The sequence below is a fragment of the Oncorhynchus masou genome, chromosome 31, assembly GCF_036934945.1.
Source record: "Oncorhynchus masou masou isolate Uvic2021 chromosome 31, UVic_Omas_1.1, whole genome shotgun sequence".
Taxonomy (NCBI): Eukaryota; Metazoa; Chordata; class Actinopteri; order Salmoniformes; family Salmonidae; genus Oncorhynchus; species Oncorhynchus masou.
In genome coordinates, this window is record NC_088242.1 from 56,098,361 (window position 1) to 56,123,023 (window position 24,663).

Consider the following 24,663-nt stretch of genomic DNA (forward strand, 5'->3'; position numbering starts at 1 on the left):
CATTAAATCCACTTCCATCATCCATCGCTCCAGGTGACAGAGTACGATTTACACCTTCCCTTCCTTGCTTCCTTTTCACGCCGACTCATTTGCATGCCAATCGGCTGCAGGATGTTATTCCTCTCAAGCATAATTAAGACTATTGTCTGGAGCACTCAATTACCACAATTTATGGTGTGAAATGCCTCCATTTCGAAACACTCTGACTGAAGGGCCAAACACAATGTAGTTTCACATCAGCGTGGAGAGGAGTTTGAAGAGGCCTCTCTTCCTATCCACATGACATGTTGTGGTCAAGAGCTGAGATGTAAAAAAAAAAGAAGCTATTTTCATTCATTGTTTTCCGTATAGGCTTGGCTTTCCATCGGATTCTCATACAACAGTCCAATCATGTGCAAATATATCCGCATCCATCCATTCAGCCGTCAGCGAAAAAGCATTTTGATCGCTGACGTTCCAACGCATCGCTTGTGTTGATCTTGCTCTGCAAAGTGGTGGTTTCTTAACCAGATGAACATTTAAAAGCTAAGCTCATAGCCCAGACTCACCAGACCAGACACGCTGGGGTCGGGCATGAAACACAGCCAGCAACACATCGCTAAATCACTTTCACACCACTCTGGACTCCTCTATCTCTCTGGTTTAACTCCTAGACAATAAAACAATATGGTGTTAGTGTTCACGTAGTGTTTGCCGAGATTTCAGCCAATATCACACCGTGTCCTAAACGAAATCACATGGGCCACCTTTAACTGTGTCAACAAGTGGCATCTGCTCAGAAGCTACTGACGTGAACTCCATAGGAGGTCGTCAACCTTTCGTAGCCGTTCCCCGTGTTCCAGTGGCATAGTGTCATCCCTAGAGAACCAAGGGAGGTCCTTCACTTCTTCCCAGGGCGCAAATCACGTGGACATAAAGAATGCTCATTCTCGCCGTAAGTTCTCACACTTTCTGCTTGTACCGTTAGAGCCCAATGACACTGCTCACTTATCTGTTGTGTAGTGGGCTATTCCTCTGGTTTTCACAGCTGGACTTCTGGCTTGTGATTGGGTAAGAGAGCCAGTGGGCCACTCCGAGATCATAACGAATGGCTCACCGTTCATCAACATTACACGAGATAGGAAGTCTTCAATACCAAACAGGCCCGACTGACATCCTGTCCGATCACACCAACCCTGAGAACGTTCTCATTCCTCCACATCACATTTAAAACATGCCAATTCACATTAATAAACATACAAAAAAAAACACTTACTCCGCAGCTTACATTCTCCACTTTGTTATATTGTTCTCTGTATCCAGTTTGTCCCTTTGCGTTGCAGACAGCCTCTCATTCCCACTGCATGCATAACAGAGCAGAGCCGGAGCCCGGTCTGCACACCATGGACCTGCACTCAACAGGTAAGCAGCCCAGCAGACAGACAGCACGGTCACGACGACAGCCCTCTGCCAGCCACCCAGACAGCCACCCAGACAGCACAGGGTTATCACTGATCACTATCAGCCCTCAGCCCAGACAGACAAAACCGGAGGATTCTAAGCTATCAGCATTGTGCTCCCCGACAGACTGGAGTGGAGCCCCTCCCTGCTAGTTCTCTCTCTGGCTGAGGTGTGTGTGTGTGTGTGTGTGTGTACAGTCGAGAGTCCTGGGGCTAGAGCAATGAGACACGGAAGATCCTCCCCTCTCTCTTTTTCCTCTCCACCAGATTCAAGCCCCCTCCAGCGCACTCTGCTACTCCCACATACATTGCTGGTGCTCCACTCCTCTGCGTGTGTGTGTATGCCTCTCTGATCATCATCTGAATACAAATGCATGTTTGTACTGTAGCGGTGTACTGTAGGTGTAGCTTTGAGGGGATGGATTCTCACTTGAAATGCGTGGGGGGCCGAGCTAAACGCAGCGCAAATGCTCAAACAGACCGGTGGAAAGAGCTTTTGGCGAACACAAGTACTCTGGAACTACTGTAAGGACTATAAAAACGAGCCAGGTTTCGACATCAAATCAAATATCCGATGCATCTCTGTCTGAGACAACACAGTCCTCCCTCCAAAAATGCCGCTTTCCAAAAGCCCTTGTAGGGCTGAGATTACAGAGTGGAGCATCGATCAGAGTCCGAGAGACACAGCGTAGGGGCTTTTTTTTTTAAACCGTTGTCAGCATCTCAAAGACAATAAGGCTGAGCAACTGCGACGGCTGGGGGACAAGAACGCATGTAATCAGGCAGAGTGCCAGGTTACACTGTTCTGTCTACCTCAGACTGCCTCGAGGCAGCGGACTGCCACCAGACCCCCCCACACACACACTGGCTCTGAGCGTCCAGAATACACATGCATACATTTACACAGCCATGGTTAGGACACAGCTTACACCGTCCTGTCAGCCACAACACAGGTCTGATTGTACGGCGTACTTCCTCTCCGTCACCTAATTTGAACCGTTGTTTTTTTTTTTAAAGACGCAAAAGTAGGTTTTCATTAAGGCTCTCTTGTTCGTGTTGTCACAATCTTCACCTGACCATGCCGAGCAAACTTTACAATTCTAAAGATGTATAATAAAGAGCAGATGAAACAGGGGTAAAATGACAAAACAACTGGTTTGCCATGTTGCCAGAGTTTACTGGTCCTATATGTCTCCCATTGGAAGCAGAAGCTCAGTGTGTCTGTGTCGAGTCGTGGCCTGTGGACTTTCCACTAGAGCCCAGGGTAACAGGGGGGGAAGGAGGACTGAGTTTCCATGCCTGGAGTAAAGAGGGCTTTGTCCAGACAGGTTGGACACAGTGGGGTGGGACTATAACATTCTGCAGGATGGATAGTCGAGTAAAACAATCGGCACCCTCATGCATCTAGACTACAGTTACTTCACAGGTACACAAAAGACGGCATAGTAACGTCCATAAAATTGTCCTTTTTTTTTTGCGAACGTGCATTATAGAAGTCCGTGCAATTATCAATGGTAGCGATACTGTTCCTGCTGTTATGGTTGTTATTCCTGCCAGTACGTGAGCTCAGCAGCTCTCCTGTAAGGTGGTCCATTATTACAGCCACTAGAACCCCTCTAATGTATCCCATTAGCTCTAACTCTGTGGGAGGGGGGCTGGCACCGGGTTTGTGCTTTATACTAATCTTGTTAATACGTGGAACCACCTTAATTAATTACCCCCCCCGACGGAATTCTTGATCTCTCAACAAAGGCCCAAACCACAAACGGCACTGTTAACAAGTGTTGACTGTGTTGCCATACCATCTGTGATGTCTATATAAGATAGTAGTGTCCTTTCTGGTGTAAACCTCAGGACACCCCTGTCGGTTTGTGCGGAAAGCGCACAGGGCAGTTTACTGTGCGGAGGAACACAGCTGGATCGTCTTTGTGTACCTCTCTAACCTCCATTCATTAGGTTGTAAACACCACAAGGGAATCAGAAAAGAGATGAGCCTGCAATGTTGTCTAGATCTGTAACACAGGCACATGGGAGAGGAATCAAGAAAGCGTACAGCGGTGTATCGAGCCATTAGAGAACTCCACTCTCATATTGCTCAAATGAACAGCAAACCAGTTTAAAAAAAATATAGATTTTTTTAAAGATAATGAAAAACCTCACGGCACAATACCTCTTCCCTGTCGGACCTTGATATTTTGTGTGTACGTACTGTTATGTAGGCTACGTGTGCCATTTTAAAATGTATGTAGTTCTGTACTTGAGTTGTTCTTGTCTATTGATGTTCTGTATTATGTCACTCTGTATTATGTTTCATGTTTTGTGTGGACTCCAGGAAGAGTATAACTATTAGGGGATCCTAATAAAATACCACAATACCAATTACCTCCAAAAAGGAGTTGGTTGGCTGAAGACAATGAGGGGGGGACTGTGAGTGTCTACTGTCTACTCCGAAACCATCCATTACCCATCCATAGCCTGTAGCACTGAGGAAAATGCAGTCTGTTTTCACTCAGACTCAGTCAGCCTCCCAACAATGGCAGCTCTGTTGCTTCTAGACTGATCCTATTGGATGACTCAACATTCTACTGGATTCTTTGGCAGAAGCAGGGACCTAATTCACAACCCAATCCAAAACTGGCCAAACTTACAGTAAACCTCTGTCCGGTACATGGTTCCTCGATAGGAACGTGTGACTGTACAGAAGCCTCACCTGACCCAGACACTGCAGGTGGGGTGAGGGGACAGGGGAATGGGTGGTGCTGACCTACCTGTCAGTGCAGTCCCCTTGGCCCTTGAATGTGTTGCGATGGAGCGTCTCTCGGACGGCGGCCATGCCATCTGGCAGGCGGTTGAGGCAGTGCGTGTACCGGCTCAGCCCGCCGTCTGTCATATAGCTGCAGACAGACAACACAACAGGCCTGTCAGTCACAGTCTCTGCACCTGTCTCAATATCGGTGTCTGTCCTGGTCTCTGTCCTTGTCCTTGTCTCTGTTACAGTCCCTGTCTCAGTTCCTGTCCTTGTCTCTGTCACAGTCCCTGTCTCAGTCCTTGTCTCCATGTATATCTATTTCCCTGTTTCAGTCTCGGTCCCGGTATCTGTCCCGGTATCTGTCCCTGTCTCTGTCCCTGTCTCTGTCCCTGTCCCTGTCCCTGTCCCTGTCTCTGTCTCTGTCTCTGTCTCGGTCCCTGTCTCTGTCCCGGTCCCTGTCTCTGACTCGGTCCCTGTCTCTGTCTCTGTCTCGGTCCCTGTCTCTGTCCCTGTCTCTGTCCCTGTCTCTGTCCCGGTCCCTGTCTCTGTCTCTGTCCCGGTCCCGGTCTCTGTCCCGGTCCCTGTCTCTGTCCCGGTCCCTGTCTCTGTCTCGGTCCCTGTCTCTGTCTCGGTCCCTGTCTCTGTCTCTGTCTCGGTCCCGGTCTCTGTCTCGGTCCCGGTCTCTGTCTCGGTCCCTGTATCTGTCACATCTCTGTCTCTGCTGTGTTACATGACAGGCTGTACCGATCCACTTCACTGACAGGATTACAGCCTTCAACACATTTACAATCCTGTTATATACTTTTATGCTGTGTCTGACCTTAAGACCCCTATACAGAACAACCATGACGTATGCAATCCGGAAAATGCACTGGAGACAGCTCAGTTGGAGACGCATATTTGGTTCGTATCATCTGGTAACACTATCATTGTTATTCCACATAGTATGTGTGTGATGTCAGTGCCAATAATACCGCAAAAAAATAAAAACCACGATATCTCCTGTCAACATGGCTACAGAATATGGCACGGGCATTCAGAACGGTCACACCATCCCTGCAGTTGGAGAGGTGGGGGTTTGACACGACGGAAGAAAGGACAACATATAAAACAGGAGAACGTGTCCAACGTCATCTCAGCATACGAGATGATTAACCCCGCCGCAGCTAAATAAACATTCACATTTGCTCTCAGTCAACACCAACTAACCCCCCATAATTACCCATTTTCAGTTACTCAGTTCGAGGGCCATTGTCATGCCTTCAGCCCAGAGCAACGCCATAGGCTTACCAGCTTAGGCTGAGATAAATTCATTGAGGCAGTCCCATTGAAAGCACAGCTTTACTGTCATCCCTGCAACTTCACATAATCCCGAGCACGGTTTCACGCTAATCCAGGTGACGCAGGGAGTCTCGGCGTGTCTTGGAGTGTGACAGGAAATCATGGGAAACTGCCTCTGTTTAAACTACCACTCATTAAACACATACAATTGCTTCCCAAGGCTGTAGTGCTACTTCTGTAAAAATGGGTTTGTTACTGCAAAGCATTTTCTATCTCTAACTGTTAGGAGAGTTGAGCAACACCCAACCTGAGGGCTTGGTTTTCGAAACAAAAAGTGAGGAAGTTTATGTTACCATTGTCATGTTGTGTGTCCCAGAGCCATTTATAACCATGTATATTAATGGCTTTGGTGTGTAGAGACACGACAGCTCCCAAATCAACGTTGAAAAGGTGAATTTGAGTCATAATGAAAGCCACATTTCAATGGGACTACTGATTAACTTGGGTTTTGTCCACACATTTTGGGAGTCATTACTTGGGTTAGCACACCCACCTCGGCATAAGGTGCCTGACCCTAAACTGAAGTCCTTCAGTCAGTTTACGCTTTTTAACATAAAACATTTGTTATTTTCCTCTGCTTTTTAAAATTTTTGAGTAGATTGGAAAACATACCTGTCAATATTGAGCTTCTAGAAAATGCCAATCCTGCAGGTTGGTCAGAGGAGAGATTTCACTACTGAATGGTCAACTAAAGGTGGTCCGACACAAAGTCATCCGAGTCACCCAGCCAGTTCTCCTTCACTACTATCCTCTCTTTCTCTGTCACTCTCTCTCTCCTTAACACAACTGCCTCTCTGTCTCTCTACCCCTCTCATCCCTGTCTGTTCAGATGGCGGAGCTCTTTAGGAGGAATGATGGGGTCGTTGGTAACAGAAGGAGCAGACGAAGTGTTTCAGTGTTTCAGGCGGAGGCAGAGTGAGAGGAAGAGGGGAAGGACATGGCAGTACAGGACAGGAGAGCCCCAGCACAGGAGGGGAGGGGGTGTTGTTTGCGGAAGGGGTAGGGGTAAGAGGAGGGGCTGGGGTAAATGTCTCGGGGGTATGGGCTGTGAGTCAGGGAGTAGCTGATTAGAATGATTTTCCTCAGAGCATCTTCCCCCATTAACTGGAGGAAGGATATGATTCGTTAAGGCCACAATAGGTCACTTTTTGGGCAACCCAACCAAATTCACATAGAAATGTGAGTTAATGATCTGTCATTCTTATTGAAAGCAAGTATAAGAAGCCATAGATATGTTCTATGTGCGATATTTCTATGCGGCCCATTCCTACGTTTCCTTTTACTTTTGGTTTTATACACCAGCTTCAAACAGCTGAAAATACAATATTTTTGGTTATGGAAAATATATTTCAAAGCGGTTTAGATGGTACAATTATTCTCTACACAAGGACTGCTTTTTTTGTCAAATAAATTAGGCAAACTTTTAGAATCAAACTGAGCAAACAGAGAGACTATGATTACTCCCCAAAATCATTTATACAAAAAATCCTTACTCTCTAAAAAGTTACTGTTTAAGCCAACCTGATTATGGGCGTTAGGTAATAACACTTCATAGTGATGAAAGAGAGAGACACCAACCTAAATTCAATATCACCTTTCATCTCAAAGATCAGGAAGTGCCAATTACATGCAAGCCCCGGCAGCACTAGCATGAACAAAAGGCCCAGCATTTCCTCTGATAAGCAAAAGACCTAAATAGCAGCCACATTTCCTGGGACAAACTCTTTTGAGTGGTTTGAGGTGGACAGTGACTGATGTGACTGGAGCTTTACTGTAGGCAGCTATTAAAGCGGAGTCAGACCAGTTGTTGACTAACCAGCCGAACAGGTAAAAAGCCCTAAAACCGTTGTCAAAGGAGGGAGTGGAGTGTATTCCTTATGCCTTAATGTAAACAAAAAACAGCACCTACATGGGGAAACAAAAGACAAGTTAGGATTTTGAATTAACCGCCTGTTGCCATGAGACACGGCACAGCGGATGACTCATTGACGGGCTCACTTTGTTATTAAGAAATAACGCAAATGTAATTCAATGCAAGCAAACCAAGTACAATGCAATATATTTCCAAGCAGGTCAGTGGCATATGGTATATACACTGCTCAAAAAAATAAAGGGAACACTAAAATAACACATCCTAGATCTGAATGAATGAATGAAATATTCTTATTAAATACTTTTTTCTTTACATAGTTGAATGTGCTGACAACAAAATCACACAAAAAGTAACAATGGAAATCAAATTTATCAACCCATGGAGGTCTGGATTTGGAGTCACACTCAAAATTAAAGTGGAAAACCACACTACAGGCTGATCCAACTCTGATGTAATGTCCTTAAAACAAGTCAAAATGATGCTCAGTAGAGTATGTGGCCTCCACGTGCCTGCATGACCTCCCTACAACGCCTGGGCATGCTCCTGATGAGGTGGCGGATGGTCTCCTGAGGGATCTCTTCCCAGACCTGGACTAAAGCATCCGCCAACTCCTGGACAGTCTGTGGTGCAACGTGGCGTTGGTGGATGGAGAGAGACATGATGTCCCAGATGTGCTCAATTGGATTCATGTCTGGGGAACGGGCGGGCCAGTCCATAGCATCAATGCCTTCCTCTTGCAGGAACTGCTGACACACTCCAGCCACATGAGGTCCAGCATTGTCTTGCATTAGGAGGAACCCAGGTCCAACCGCACCAGCATATTGCCTCACAAGGGGTCTGAGGATCTCATCTCAGTACCTAATGGCAGTCAGGCTACCTCTGGCGAGCACATGGCGGGCTGTGCGGCCCCCCAAAGAAATGCCACCCCACACCATGACTGACCTACCGCCAAACCGGTCATGCTGGAGGATGTTGCAGGCAGCAGAACGTTCTCCATGGCGTCTCCAGACTCTGTCACGTCTGTCACATGTGATCAGTGTGAACCTGCTTTCATCTGTGAAGAGCACAGGGCGCCAGTGGCGAATTTGCCAATCTTGGTGTTCTCTGGCAAATTCCAAACGTCCTGCACGGTGTTGGGCTGTAAGCACAACCCCCACTTGTGGACGTCGGGTCTTCATACCACCCTCATGGAGTCTGTTTCTGACCGTTTGAGCAGACACATGCACATTTGTGGCCTGCTGGAGGTCATTTTGCAGGGCTCTGGCAGTGCTCCTCCTGCTCCTCCTTGCACAAAGGCGGAGGTAGCGGTCTTGCTGCTGGGTTGTTGCCCTCCTACGGCCTCCTCCACGTCTCCTGATGTACCGGCCTGTCTCCTGGTAGCGCCTCCATGCTCTGGACACTACGCTGACAGACACAGCAAACCTTCTTGCCACAGCTCGCATTGATGTGCCATCCTGGATGATCTACACTACCTGAGCCACTTGTGTGGGTTGTAGACTCCGTCTCATGCTACCACTAGAGTGAAAGCACCGCCAGCATTCAAAAGTGACCAAAACATCAGCCAGGAAGCATAGAAACTGAGAAGTGGTCTGTGGTCGCCACCTGCAGAACCACTCCTTTATTGGGGGTGTCTTGCTAATTGCCTATAATTTCCACCTGCTGTCTATTCCATTTGCACAACAGCATGTGAAATGTATTGTCAATCAGTGTTGCTTCCTCAGTGGACAGTTTGATTTCACAGAAGTGTGATTGACTTGGAGTTACATTGTGTTGTTTAAGTGTTCCCTTTATTTTTTTGAGCAGTGTATATGTATATACACAACCCAAAGCACAAGTTCATAGAAGTACAAGTTCATAGAAGTGGTCTGATGTTGGTCCATACCTCTTCAAAGGGCATAAAATCAATAACTTGAAAATCTGCCAATGTTTAGGTTTTAGTGCTGCGTGCTTGCAGTGGGCCATCCACTAACTCTGGTTACTGAACAACACCGGTCGGATTGAGCAGTACTAAGTACTAAGTCACTCAACTCTCGACCACGTCAGGCCTTGGTTCAAAACAGAGTGAAACCCAGTAGAGTATAAAGGTCACGTTAGTATTAGGCCTATGTGTTAAAAAAAATACAAAATACATTTTTAAATAGATTTAAAAAATACAGTGAAATATTTAAAATTGGCTAAATATTGTATTTATTTATACATTTGAAATACATTCCAAAATATATAACAGCATTCATGTAAAATTTATATATCAATATAGGTCAAATGTATATCACAAGATATGTTAAATGGTTCAGAAAATGTATTTAATATATTTAAAAATACATTCTGAAATAGATTAAAGAATGTATTTTAGAATATATTTTCACATGCTCTTTCAAACTGATTCTGTTGCAAAATGCGAGATCCCACTGACTCTTAAGTAAAAATAATTTGAAGTACTACTTATTAAGTAGTTTTTGGGATATCTGTACTTGACTATTTATATTTTTGACAACTTTTACTTTTACTCCACTACATTCCTAAAATAATGTACTTTTTACTCCACCCATTTTCCTTGACACCCAAAAGTACTCATTACATTTTGAATCCTTAGCAAGAGAAAAATGGTCCAATTCAGACTCTTATCAAAATAACACCCCTGTCATCCCTACTGCCCCTGATCTGGCAGACTCACTAAACACAAATACTTCGTTTGAAAATTACTTCTGAGTGTTGGAGTGTGCCTCTGGCAATCTGTAAAAAAAGTAAACATTTATAATCGTGCCGTCTGGTTTGCTTAATATAAGGAATGTGAAATGATTTATACATTTACTTTTGATACTTAAGTATATTTAAAGCTAAAGACCTTTACTCAAGTAGTAGTATACTGGGTGACTTTCACTTTTACTTGAGTCATTTTCTATTAAGGTATCTTTACTTTTACTCAAGTACTGTACAAATATAGTTAGGATTTTGTACAAAAAGTTTCACCTGACTGATATCTTAACAGGTAGAGTAGGGAACTATGGCACATTCAAAGGACCTGAGGGTATGAGGTCAAATCCCGTTTAAAGGCACACTATTTCGATTTTAAAGAAAGAAGTGAAACCACAGTTTCTGCGCTGTTGTTTAAATAATTTGTTTTATTTTGTATAGTATAAACTTCTGTCTTAAGCATCCCAAATAATGCCATAGATTCAGTTTCTGAAAAATTGTAAACTTGAAGGCAAAAAAGGGAAGCATGATGTGAACTCGGTGTGTATTCCAACTGACGACAGGCTACTAAAACCAACGACTTATCACTGCACCACAGCGCTTTGATGAAAACAGTGGAGAAAGAAATACTTGTATCTGATCATTAAACGCTGCTATTGAATGGTGACCAGAAGATATCACTAATGTGCATTGTGAACAGAGCTCAGAGTAATGAACTGTTTTTCAGCACAATATAGTGAAAGCCTCAGTTTCCCATCACTAGCTGTTGACTGTATTAACGATGAAGCTCCAGATGGCTCTTCAGTAGCACATGCACTTATTGTCAGTCTAATTGCTCCTGCAGAACAGGCAGTGTACAAACTTAACCTTCAACCAGAGAACACAACATATCACATTAACTGGCATGACAATCTGTCACATGGTGAGGCCAAAAAGCACTACGACAAAGCCACACCCCCAACACGCCATGCCTCCAAGTCTTCTAATAGGCTACTGCTGCTACAATATATTTTGTCAAAATTTGGCTGTGAACCCGTATAAACCGTATACCAGGGTACTTGTAAATAGCCTCGGGCTTGGTTTTTCAAAAACCCTCAGTACCATTGAAACAATTCTTTTGAAGTTTTAAAAATTCATTTTTATATTAGTAGCTACACTTTAAGAAAATACCTGCAGTCAACAAGTGCAATATGTTAGGAGATAAAACAGATCGCATTCTTCATTTCATCTGTCACATTATTTTACATTATGAAGCTTACCATACTGTCGTTCCCCAGGACAGTTGAGCCAGTTACGTGTTTGTTTGTAAATTACACAATGGGAGAAAGCGGGAGCAGATGAGTCCAGCTGTTTATTGACAGGGATCTGGGTTTACATTGAAAGTCAACAGTGTTTTTTTTGTTGCTTCAATAGAGTGATAAGAGACTATAGTTTTCCTTCACAAGTGCAAATGACAACAGAAGTAAATTAGTTTACAATGAAAAAGCAAGGTATTTTTTTGAAAAAAAAAAACAACAACATATTTCTAATGTTTATCATAGAAGGAATGTAACCAGCTACATTTCCTCATGTTGTGCTTAAATTTAATCTGGCATTTTACCGGAGAAAAGTAGGCTGGCTACACCAAGAAAGGCTACACATCAATCAGAGCCCTGTCTTTTGATAGAAAGCCCTTTTGTGAATTCTCATCCGAGTGGAGAAGCGCAACTGAAGCACAACATTAGTTTGATGCTGAGCAGAAATTACAATAAGAAGCATTTTAAATACGCGTTTTATCTTTTTTTCCTGCGTTAAAAATGAAGATTTCTGCGTTAGGGCAACCCCTAAGTTTAACTTGCTAGTTATCTAAGTAAGTGGCTGAATTAATAAGATCACGGAGCATCATAGTGTGTTAGCTTTCTGCCGTGTTTGAGAAGTCAAAGCCCTTTGCATGAGTTATCTACAGCTGCCACTGCAGCTTGATTTCCTTGCGTTTTTCCTACTCTCTCTTCAGGGCCGTCTGCTTCTCCCCCCTATCTTCTCCTGAGCAGAGCAGGCAGGCCCATTACCGTAGAGAGACACCCCAGACACCACACAGACACAGCCCATTGCCGTAGAGAGACACCCCAGACACCACACAGACACAGCCCATTGCCGTAGAGAGACACCCCAGACACCACACAGACACAGCCCATTACCGTAGAGAGACACCCCAGACACCACACAGACACAGCCCATTACCGTAGAGAGACACCCCAGACACCACACAGACACAGCCCATTGCCGTAGAGAGACACCCCAGACACCACACAGACACAGCGTGTACACAGTACTCTTCTTCCTTCAGACAAGCATGCATCAAAACTTTGTTCATTTGCACAATGTCTCTTGTTCACATTCGCTTGTAAATATCCAAACTCACCAAAAAATAACATTTGGTAGCTCCTACCTACTTTATGAGTTGGACTGCCTGTCTTTACAATTTGTTTATTTTCATTTGCGCTAATTAGCATATTTAGGTAGCAGCCTCCATGGAAATTCGCTATTACTTGTGCTAATTTAGTTTGCATTCTGGTAATAGACAACCAATGGCCTTTTTTGCGTTTTTGGTGCCCCCTTGTGTACTAAGCCAGTAATACGGTGAGAGAAGGACAGTAAATGATATGAAAATCTGCATACCGCCCAACCCTAGTCAAAATGCATTTTTATTGCACTTGACACATTCCAAAAGCATATCAAAAGTACTAACATCGATTTAAATTACTACAAAAATGACTACAAACACAATATATTATCGGTCATGTAGTGACTCCATGACTTCCATGCGCATATGACAAATAAACAAATTAACTTGATGAGAGAATTGCAACTAACGTCCAACGGGCAGAATTTAACATGTACTGGGTCGTTCCACGAAATTAGTGTTTTTCTTTTGTGTCCCTTTGATAAGTTAAGTAGAAAGGATGCACCCATATAGAATTTTAAAAGCCAAATATATCGTGCCCTTAAATATACACCACATGGAGAGCTCAATGAATCTGATTTTCAATATGAATAAAGACTAGTGCAAGTACTCTTTTTGGCAATTGTCTGGTGTTTTGGGGTGAAAACTGAGCATAACACGTTAACCCCGTTAACCATAGGTAGACAGGCTAAAAACATGTGAATAATTACATTTTTTTTGTAAATGTTGCATTCAATTGCCCTTCCCTGTTGCACACAACACGCTTATATTCCCCCTGTCACATGGGGATTCATGGCTGATTTAACTAGTAATTACCAGTTGGGGGGCCGTTCAAGTGGATTTTTACCAGATGTTCCCACTTCCCACTTGGTTACGAATGCACCATAACACCGCTAACCAGCCACCGTAGAGCCGTATAATAACACTTATTAAAAGCACAAGACCTTGACATATTGTGGTGTGTTGTACGATGTATAGTTTTGTTTAAATCGATAAAAATTTGAAATAAAAAAAATAGCAAAAACAGGCACTAGATTTCTTTTCATTATTTAATTCAGCTGGAGCGAGGCACTTTGCTATAGTCTTCTTTTTTTTACCTCTTGAGATGGGAGATTATTTTTAGTTTTTTAATGAGGTTGAACATGTGCTATTCATGACAGAATGTAAAAAAAGATGTGACAATTGAAATATATATCACTTCCAAAGAGTCATTTAAGAAGCTGAATTAGGAACCACTTTGTCCACCCTGTAGACTCGATGTCAATAGCCAAGCATTTCTGGAATATTGTCAGGCATTAAACGCATTTGAGCAAAAGATGCAAATATATCTACTGTAAACGTATTTTTAAATACATTTCACGTGACGTTAAATACATGGAATAATTATTATTAATTTCTTTGTATGGGAACTCGCACCCTTTGACAGGTGTGGTCGTCCTATCCGTTTTTTTGACAAAGTGCTATCACATCACCAAGACATTCATAATGAACTTGCATAACGCCTTTCCAGAGCAAGGACCCTGTCACCACCGACCTTCTCCATTGCTTCCGGGTCCTAGAGGACAATCAGATTATAAGGACGATTGTGGTGAACAACATCCAAGTTCTCCAGCGTCCAGTGCCTGTTTCAAGATGATGGTAAAAGTAAACAGCCTATTTTGTCCAATTCCACTGAGATGAAACACACAGCATTCTATGTCATCACATCATCTACAGACATAACCTGACCTGCATTTGGCTCCGTGTCACATGACTTACCTCTTTGTAGAGACCTCTGGTTGACTATGTGAGGTTGTTACCACAGAACCTCTCGAGGCCCAGTAAAGGAGAGGATTCAAATCGATGCGGGACCAGCATTCTTTCTCTAGGAGTGCATGTTGCATATGAATAAGAGCTCTCGCTTTCTCATGTCATCTGAAGGCTAAGAAGAATATTTCCCATGAGCTGCTTTCTCTCTAGCGCACAAAGGGCAGTTTATTTTTTCAAAATCAAAACTCTCTTCCCCCTGAGAGCTTTCCAGATAAGACAGCATGTCACCAAGCTATCTTCCAAACGAAAGACGTTGCCTGATGTCTCAAGTGATCTCTCATCTGTCGTTCTCTCTGAGCTACCACTGACAACTAAGAGACATTAGCAGAGAGGACAGTCACACTCACAAGGAGAGAAGACAGAAACACTACCATCTAGTGACAAGAAAGCAGAAAACAGAGGTGGTCCATTCATAGCAGGGTTATTGCTCTTCCCCTGGTTGCTTTCGTCAGTTGAATACATAAAAGTACAGATGTCGTGTGCACTCACCCACTGGAGACTTTGTCCATGCGGAGATTCTTCCCCAGCACGTCACCGTCGCTCATGTACCCCATGGTCTCCATGGCGATGCCCTCCAGCTCCTCCATATTATCTGGCGAGTCCAGGTCACACACACTGTTCCTCTCCTGGCCTAGTGTCTGCCCGCCGCGGAGGTAGCGCCCGATCTCGGGGCTCACCATGCGACTGGCACTGTCCCGTGTTGCCACCTCATACCCGTTCCCCACTGAGGGGGCGTCGCCCGCCTGCAGACGGGGGCTGGAGGGGCCCAGTCGCCAGGGCAGCGCTGGGTTGGGGCGGGGGGACAGGTTGAGCATGCCTCTCCCGCTGACCTCTGTGGTGACGCTGCCGTCAAAGGTGGTCTCCAGGGTACTGGGGAGAGAGAGGGAGGCGAGGATGGAAGGAGGATGGGGGGGGGGGTAAGATCCAGATTCAAAATTAGATAGACCCCTGCTGCGAGAGGCTGTAGTGAGTCAGGAGCCAGACATGAACAAGTCCCTGTCCAGGGCAACGGGCTGTCACTCAAATAAATCAAAGGTTTGTTCAGGGGGTGAGTGGGTCAGGACAGGAGCCTGCTGAAACCAACAGCATAGCCCAGCATACATTTTGTTTGTGACCAGCCTTCGCTGTGTTTTGGACTAGAGGTCGACCGATTAATCATTAATGGTTGATGATATTACTAGGTTAATTAGCTTGTTCTGCATTGCATATGATCAATGTGGTGCCTGTTAATTTATCATCGAATCACAGCCTAATTCAACTTTGCCAAACGGGTGAAGCGCATTCGTGAAAAAAGCACATTCATTGCACAAATGTACCTAACCATAAACATCAATGCCTTTCTATGATTTGATATATGATAGAGCAGTCTGACTGAGCGGTGGTAGGCAGCAGCAGGCTCGTAAGCATCCATTCAAACAGCACTTCACTGCGTTTGCGAGCAGCTCTTAGCAATGCTTGAAACACAGCACTGTTTATAACTTCAAGCCTATCAACTCCCGAGATTAGGCTGGCAATACTATAGTGCCTATAAGAACATCCAATAGTCAACGGTATATGACATGCAAATGGTATAAAGATAAATAGTTGATGCGTCATAATTCCTATAATAACTACAACCTAAAATTTCTTAACTGGGAATATTGAAGAACTGGGAATATTGAACCACGAGCTTTCATATGTTCTCATGTTCTGAGCAAGGAACTTAAACGTTAGCTTTTTTTACATGGCACATATTGCACTTTTACGTTCTTCTCCAACACTGTGTTTTTTGCATTATTTAAACCAAATTGAATATGTTTCATTATTTATTTGAGACTAAATAGATTTTATTTCTGTATTATATTAAGATAAAATAAAAATGTTCATTGTTCATTCAGTATTGTTGCAATTGTCGTTTATTACAAATATATATATATACAAATTGGCCAATTAATCGGTATCAGCTTTTTTTGGTCCTCCAATAATCGGTATCGGCGTTGAAAAATCATAACCGGTCGTCCTCTAGTTTGGACTCTCATGACCAGTCTTCACTGTGTTTTTGACACATACCAGCTTATGCTGGTGATGCTGGTATGCTGGTGACAAAGCTGGTCCAGCATGGTCTAGCTGATCTGACTATCAGGTCTGACCTTGCCCATCATTATCATATTTCCCTGCATTCTCTATTGCAGCTGATTTTTAGAATTGTTTGTTTCAATTTTTGTTTGTTGCGTTTTTGCATGTACATTGGTTCATTAATCTTATAGTAAACAAAGATTAATAACATGTTGTTTAAAAAAAAATGTAAACTAATCCAATCTGTTAGTTGGACTTATCCCACCGGATACTGAAATGGTTGTTCCAGTTTAGATGGTTTGTGTCGTCTCATTTATCATACTTTCTAACCCTGGCAGACATTCTGCAAACATATTATGGGTGAACAAAAGTTCAAATTGTTGGATATCCCCACTTTGGCTAGATTCCAGTAGGAATTAAACGTCACTTTTCAAGCCAGCATGACGTGACTTGATGCTGGTTTTGCTGGTGACCAGCATAAGTGTCCAAAACACAGTGAAGGTTTCTCACCAGCAACAACAAAAAACACAGTGAAGGTTGCTCACCAGCAACAACAAAAAACACAGTGAAGGCAGGTCACCAGCAAAACACAGCGAAGGCACCACGAAAACACGGCGAAGGCACCACGAAAACACGACGAAGGCACCACGGAAACACGGCGAAGGCACCACGGAAACACGGCGAAGGCACCACGGAAATACGGTGAAGGCACCACGGAAACACGGCGAAGGCACCACGGAAACATGGCAAAGGCACCACGGAAACACAGAGAAGGCACCATGGAAACACAGCGAAGGCACCACAGAAACATGGTGAAGGCACCACGGAAACACAGCGAAGGCACCATGGAAACACAGCGAAGGCACCACGAAAAACACGGCGGAGGCACCACGAAAACACGGCAAAGGCACCACGGAAACACGGCGAAGGCACCACGAAAACACGGCGAAGGCACCACGAAAACGCAAAAAAGGCACCACAAATACACAATGAGCCACCACGAAGACACAGATGAGGCTAATCACCAGCACCTATGCTGGACCAACCAATGCTGGTCTATGACGGGTTTTTTTTTCCAGCTGGGGAGTTACCTCTCTCACTCACTGACAGACTAAAGATCAGACTGGTCAAAATGGCAAAAATAAAATATGTTCAATATACAAAACAATAAATGTAAGAGGTGAGAGAGAGAGAGAGAGAGAGAGAGAGAGAGAGAGAGAGAGAGAGAGAGACATGAGATGAGCCACTTCAACATGAAAAGCTGCATTTACATGCCGTTCAGAGAGCATGTCAATCAAAACCCCATCAAAACCCCATATGAACATGTTTGTCCTGGCTGAACAATCCTACGAGTTGAACTGAACTTTTCCCTCCCATATGATGCTAAAGAGTGTAGAAATGCTTGTGGCATTGTAGATCAGCCCACCAGGAGTGCTTTTCATGTATGTTCTCCCCTTTTATCGACTCGGGAGACAAAAGCAGCTTTGAACCCAGTGCTGGCTGACCACGGGGGTCCAGTCAACGCCTCTGAGCCGATTTCACGGCTGGGCTCAGGACGAGGCGACTGGGCAACACATCAGATTCATCAGACCAGAGACAAAAGAGGATGCCTCCAGATCAACATCTGCTCTACCAGTCCAACTGCCAATCAGGCTAAAGCCTTTAGACCCCGAAGGCAGACTCTGTCATGTAGACAAGATGGAATCCAAATGGTTCACATGCTGCACATAATGGTCCTCATTTTGAACGCTTCCTTCCCACATCAATCAAAAATGAATGTCATGTTTTTGTTTCACCCTGCTGTTCTTCTGCCCTCGGTAATAGATCGCCGATGCATTACAGAGCTTGTGAAGACCCCGACATTAAATGCTCCGTGGAGAGCACTTTGCAAAGTAAGTATCCAATCATGTTTGGGAAGTGCGGCGCCAAACCACTCAAATAAACCTCTCAGTCCATAAAGAGCATCAGAAATGACACACACTCGCATAAAATGGGTGAGTAATGAGTGACACACACAGATGGTGCTGAAGCAAGGTCAGTGATCTACCTGTGGCTGATCTGGGTTCCCCTCAGACTGGACATGGTCTCTTCCAGGTTCTGCCTCAGATCGGCAATGTTCTTGACCGTCCGCAAGCGCCTGGCCTCAGGGTCTTCACCTAGGAGTGGAGGGGGCGGGTCTGTTAGAGACAGCCTACCTGAAACAGCTGCTACGTCAAACCACACATGTGGCACAGGCTCGTCAGGACATCCTCAGAAATGTGCATCTTTCCTTCAAAAGGTACCCAATTAACACTTGAAACAGACCATTCACGACAAGAGGTTCCCATACGTTGCATTACCGTCCTGTAGCTCCTTCAGGGCCAATCAGAAAAAATAGACATAAAAAATAAATAAAAACGGCATATGAATTCTCTGTGCTTTTGAGGAAAGAAAACGTTGATAAAGTTCTTACGATCAGTCAAAACAGCTGCTGGGAAGGAGAAAAGCTTGGCCAACTAATTCACCCATTCACCGTTTTTCCAAATAAACATGAGCGGTAGGTGTGTGGAGGGTGTTGCTGGGCAGATTGAAATGTATTTGCCTATCACACACACACACACACGCGCACGCACACACGCACGCACGCACGCACGCACGCACACACGCACACACGCTGCCGTGACATGGAAACGTGGGCTGGAGAGCTGAGGAGCACTACCAGTCAAGGCATTCCAGGGGGGCCTTGAAGGGAACACAAACGAGCCCATTCACAGGGCTAAACCTGCCCTTTACAACACCACTAACTCCTTACAGGCAGCCCTTTGATGGAGGGATTGTGTAACTTTTCTCCCGTTTTAAAGCTGACCTCCCTTGACCAAGTCCGGATTCACGTCAGCTTCACTGAGAAACATAACGGTGAGGGCTGACGGAATGTTCCGCAGGCAGAGTAACGGTAACATGCTCTGAATGCTTTGAGAGCATGAACAAACTTTTGCTCTGCGAATGAAAAAAGCCGCATCTAGGTCCGAGAGGTCTGGGACGGTAAAGGGAAGCAGCCCTGAAGACCACATGCAGAGGGCAGTGGGGGGGGGGCACACATACACAAGCACTTACTCTCGTGTTTCTCATATATCTCCAGCATGGTGAGGAGGATCTCCTCGTTGAGTTGGGCGATGCCGTCCCAGACACAGGTCTGCTGCAGGTGCACCTGGTACAGCCGGCTCTGCCTCCGACTGGACACATAGTTCTCCTCCCAGGTCACATGCTTGGTTCTGACCTCTGACGTCCTGGCTGTCTGCCTCAGGGTCACAGGGTCACAGCTCTCGGCGCCCTCTCTTCCTGGACTCTCCAGAGTCTCCACAGAGGTGTTTAGCTCAATGGCTGGTTGTCTAGTTTCGTCTGGGGTTGGTCTGGTGGGGATGGGGATGTGACAGGCGGGGTGGCTGTGCTGGCTGGAGCCCCTCAGGGTAACACTGCCCAGGGACAGCCTGGTCCTGGTTCGGTCTCTGCTGTGTCCTACCTCTCTGCCACTGGCTCTGCTGGGTGAAGAGTCATTGCTGCTGCCATTCTTACCAACACCCTCCTTGTTTCCGTGAGGAAGCATTTCTTCTCTCTCCATGTAGTCCTTACTAGGTGCTCCAAGTCTCTGACACAAGTCCTGCCCGATATTGACACATCCTCTCCATGACACGGATTCGGATCGGAACAGAACGTAAGCGAGTGCTTGTTTTCTTGAAAATCCTTCTGCCTCGAATTGACAGAGAGAGAATGATGTCGCTGACACAACTGCTCCAGCGTTGCCCACTCCTCCTGTGGTGACTGGTTTGTCTGGAGAAAGGCCTCTCCAGCCATCCACAACGCACGCACACGCACACGCGCACGCACACACGCACACACACACACACACACACACACACACACACACACACACACACACACACACACACACACACACACACACACACACACACACACACACACACACACACACACACACACACACACACAGTGTGGTGAGGAGCCTTGGCAACTCCATGACATCCACAGCCTTTAACATGCAGATGAGCTTTTCCTGTTCCATTCAGTCAGCCCCTGGCCTTTTCTCTCCCCCCTGGCTGCCATGTTAGACACAGAGACACAGATTCCGGGCTGGGGCTGCCTCAGGACAAAACTCCATCACTTCACCAGTCAACTCCAGGGTCAAAACAAGCCTCTCTCTCCACACTCTCTCAACGAGTCTTGCAATTCATACAAAGCTCAATACGAATCCAGTGTTTCACTTTTCTTTATTTTTCCATCTCAATATTTTTCTGTTTCCTGTGTGGCAGCAGAGCAGCTCTCCAAATGAACAGTACCAACCAACATAAACCCACTTACTTCCTGGCTGAGAAACTAAGAGTTTCCAATAACGTTTTTTTCCACAGTGCTGTTAATTGAATTCAGACAGACTTTGTGTGGGCCTGCCAAATCATTGTGAACTTTGAGGCAATATCTCTGATCCATTACGAAGAGGCTAAAAAGAATCCACAGGGAACTGAGGCTTTTGCCCTCCATGGTGGCATTTTGATTCAGTCCTCGCTATAGAGTACTGACATGTATAGCTGGGAAGAGAGACCCTCATTTGTGCCTGGGAACAATACGAGGCTGAAAAAAATGGTTTCCATGGACAGGATCCTTTGATGCTAATGAGAGTTAGCTATTTATCACCAGAAACCGATGCTGGCACGAAGACTACACTCACTGAGCTGTAGAAGGCCATAAGCAAACAAGAAAATCCCTTTAATGCAGGAAAAACTTAAATCTGTTTTAACTGCTTTCTAACAGGACGTCACAAAACACTCAAGACCACCTTCATTCCACAAACAGAGACACATGCAAAGCTCTCCCTCGCCCTCCATTTGGAAAATCTGACCAGAATTCTATCCTGATTCCTGCTTACAAGAAAAAACTAAAGCAGGAAGTACTAGTGACTCGCTCTATACTGAAGTGGTCAGATGACGCGGATGCTAAGCTACAGGGCTGTTTTGCTAGCACAGACTGGAAATATGTTCTGGGATTCCTCCGATGGCATTGAGGAGTACACCACCTCAGTCACCGGCTTCATCAATAAGTGCATTGATGATGTCGTCCCCACAGTGACCGTACATACAGTGGGCAGAACAAGTATTTGATACAATGCTGATTTTGCAGGTTTTCCTACTTACAAAGCATGTAGCGGTCTGTCATTTTTATCATAGGTACACTTCAACCGTGAGAGACAGAATCTAAAACAAAAAATCCAGAAAATCACATTGTGTGATTTTTAAGTAATTAATTTGCATTTTATTGCATGACATAAGTATTTGATACATCAGAAAAGCAGAACTTAATATTTGGTACAGAAACCTTTGTTTGCAAATACAGAGATCATACGTTTCCTGTAGTTCTTGACCAGGTTTGCACACACTGCAGCAGGGATTTTGGCTCCCTCCAAAGATTTTCTATTGGGTTCAGGTCTGGAGACTGGCTAGGCCACTCCAGGACCTTGAGATGTTTCTTATGGAGCCACTCCTTAGTTGCCCTGGCTGTGTGCTTCGGGTCGTTGTCATGCTGGAAGACCCAGCCACGACCCATCTTCAATGCTCTTTCTGAGGGAAGGAGGTTGTTGGCCAAGATCTCGCGATACATGGCCCCATCCATCCTCCCCTCAATACGGTGCAGTCGTCCTGTCCCCTTTGCAGAAAAGCATCCACAAAGAATTATGTTTCCACCTCCATGCTTCACGGTTGGGATGGTGTTCTTGGGGTTTTACTCATCCCTCTTCTTCCTCCAAACATGGCGAGTGGAGTTTTGACCAAAAAGCTCTATTTTTGTCTCATCAGACCACATGACCTTCTCCCATTGCTCCTCTGGATCATCCAGATGGTCATTGGCAAACTTCAGACGGGACATGCGCTGGCTTGAGCAGGGGGACCTTGCATGCGCTGCAGGATTTTAATCCATGACGGCCTAGTGTGTTACTAATGGTTTTCTTTGAGACTGTGGTCCCAGCTCTCTTCAGGTCATTGACCAGGTCCTGTCGTGTAGTTCTGGGCTGATCCCTCACCTTCCTCATGATCATTGATGCCCCATGAGGTGAGATCTTGCATGGAGCCCCAGACCGAGGGTGATTGACCGCCATCTTGAACTTCTTCCATTTTCTAATAATTGCGCCAACAGTTGTTGCCTTCTCACCAAGCTGCTTGCCTATTGTCCTGTAGCCGATCCCAGCCTTGTGCAGGTCTACAATTTTATCCCTGATGTGCTTACACAGCTTTCTGGTCTTGGCCATTGTGGAGAGGTTGGAGTCTGTTTGATTGAGTGTGTGGACAGGTGTCTTTTATACAGGTAACGAGTTCAAACAGATGCAGTTAATACAGGTAATGAGTGGAGAACAGGAGTTCTTCTTAAAGAAAAACTAACATGTCTGTGAGAGCCGGGATTCTTACTGGTTGGTAGGTGATCAAATAGTTATATCATGCAATTAAAATGCAAATTAATTACTTAAAAATCATACAATGTGATTTTCTGGATTTTTGTTTTAGATTCCGTCTCTCACAGTTGAAGTGTACCTATGGTAAAAATTACAGACCTCTACATGCTTTGTAAGTAGGAAAACCTGCAAAATTGGCAGTGTATAAAATACTTGTTCTCCTTACTGTACATACCCCAACCAGAAGCCATGGATTACAGGCAACATCTGCACCGAGCTAAACGCTAGATCTGCCACTTTCAAGGAGCGGGACACTAATCCGGACTCTTATAAGAAATCCTGCTATGCCCTCAGACAAACCATCAAACAGGCAAAGCATCAATACAGGACTAAGATTGAATCCTACTACACCGGCTCTGACGCTTGTCGGATGTGGTAGGGCTTGAAAAATATTACGGACTACAAAGGGAAACCAAGCCGCGAGCTGCCCAGTGACGTGAGCCTACCAGACAGGCTAAATGCCTTTTATGCTCGGCAAGCAACACTGAAGGATGCATGAGAGCATCAGCTGTTCCGGACAACTGTGTGATCACGCTCTCCGTAGCCGATGTGAGTATGACCTTTAAACAGGTCAACACTCATAAGGACGCAGAGCCAGATGGATTATCAGTGAAGGCTCCTCAGATGACTAAGGGGAGGACCATCCTCCTCAGTGAATTTCATAAAAATGGTAAAACATTGAAAAGTTATCCTTTTTAGATAGAACTATACTAAATATATTCACATGTCACCAAATAACTGATTAAAACACAGTTTTGCAACAGAGTGCTGTTGAGGCTACTACACTCTGTTGAGGCTAGCTTACGTCCTCCTCTTGGTACATTGACTTCAATACAAAACCTAGGTTGCTCTTGGTTCTCACCCCCTTTCATTGAACCCCACATTAATTATGACAACAAATGCAGCTGGCTAGTATAGTTACTCAAACACCCGGCTCAAACAGAGGGATGCAGTCAGCTAGTTGGCTATGACTATCCAACACAACATTAGAACTCTTCCAAGTCAAGGTAAGCTTTTGGATTTTTTATTGCCACCGGCTTAACTGCTTACTGACTGTACACTGTAACGTTACTGCATGATTGTAGCGGGTTTACTAACGCATTTGTTCTATTAGCTATGTTACTTTAGCTAATATGGGAACAACAATGTAGGCTGTGTGTAGCGGTTATGACATGGTTTGGCTTGGAAAGGTTTTTTCGCCTGGTCACATACAGCTGATGTGTTGTTCATTGAAGTCCACAAATGAAGGGAAAAGGTGAAAGGAGGAGAGTGCATAGAGGCGAGAAGGAATACAATGTGGCTGCTATGAAAGTGAACTGTGTTTATGCATGATCAGGGGTGAATTCATTCCGCCGATCCTGTTGAAAAACGTTTCTTAAACGTAAACAAATGAAACGGGGATAAAATACCTGAATTTGTCCAATAGAAACTCTCGTTTGTAACTGCTGGACTAATGATTACACCCTAGATAAGCTAGATGCAGGCAAGAGTGTGCAAGGCAAGAGTGTGCAAGGCAAAATGTAATGTGTCACCGTCTGTTCATGTGTCACTGTTTGTCATCTCAACATTTTCTCCCGACCTGTTGTGCACCAACGTTGTAAACTTTCATTCACAGGCTAGGTTGTAGCATGATGGGTATAAGGAAAATGCAAGTATCATGTAGTAGCCTAAACCTATCTATGCTACATTGAGCTGGGTGAATATGAATGACAGACATCCAACATGCTGTAATAGAAATAGGGCCATGCTCATGAAAAAAAAATGGTCCTC

At 44.8% G+C, this 24,663-nt stretch overlaps 1 protein-coding gene across 9 annotated transcripts in view; it reads right to left on the minus strand.

Annotated features, from left to right (window-relative positions):
• LOC135524152 (neuron navigator 2-like) overlaps nucleotides 1-24,663 on the minus strand; it is a 91,793-nt gene that overhangs the window by 64,708 nt on the left and 2,422 nt on the right. For 6 of the 9 annotated variants that reach the window (XM_064951381.1, XM_064951380.1, XM_064951386.1 and 3 more), the window contains exons 1-3: nucleotides 18,451-18,546; nucleotides 14,838-15,218; nucleotides 4,208-4,333 (exon numbers count right to left, since the gene is read on the minus strand). In XM_064951381.1, coding sequence (XP_064807453.1) covers nucleotides 4,208-4,333; nucleotides 14,838-15,218; nucleotides 18,451-18,485 — 542 coding nt within the window. In that variant the 5' untranslated portion in view covers nucleotides 18,486-18,546. Of the gene's footprint in view, nucleotides 1-4,207; nucleotides 4,334-6,141; nucleotides 6,430-14,837; nucleotides 15,219-18,450; nucleotides 18,547-24,663 lie in introns of those variants that run through there. The other 3 variants (XM_064951383.1, XM_064951384.1, XM_064951385.1) reach the window with 3 other exon arrangements.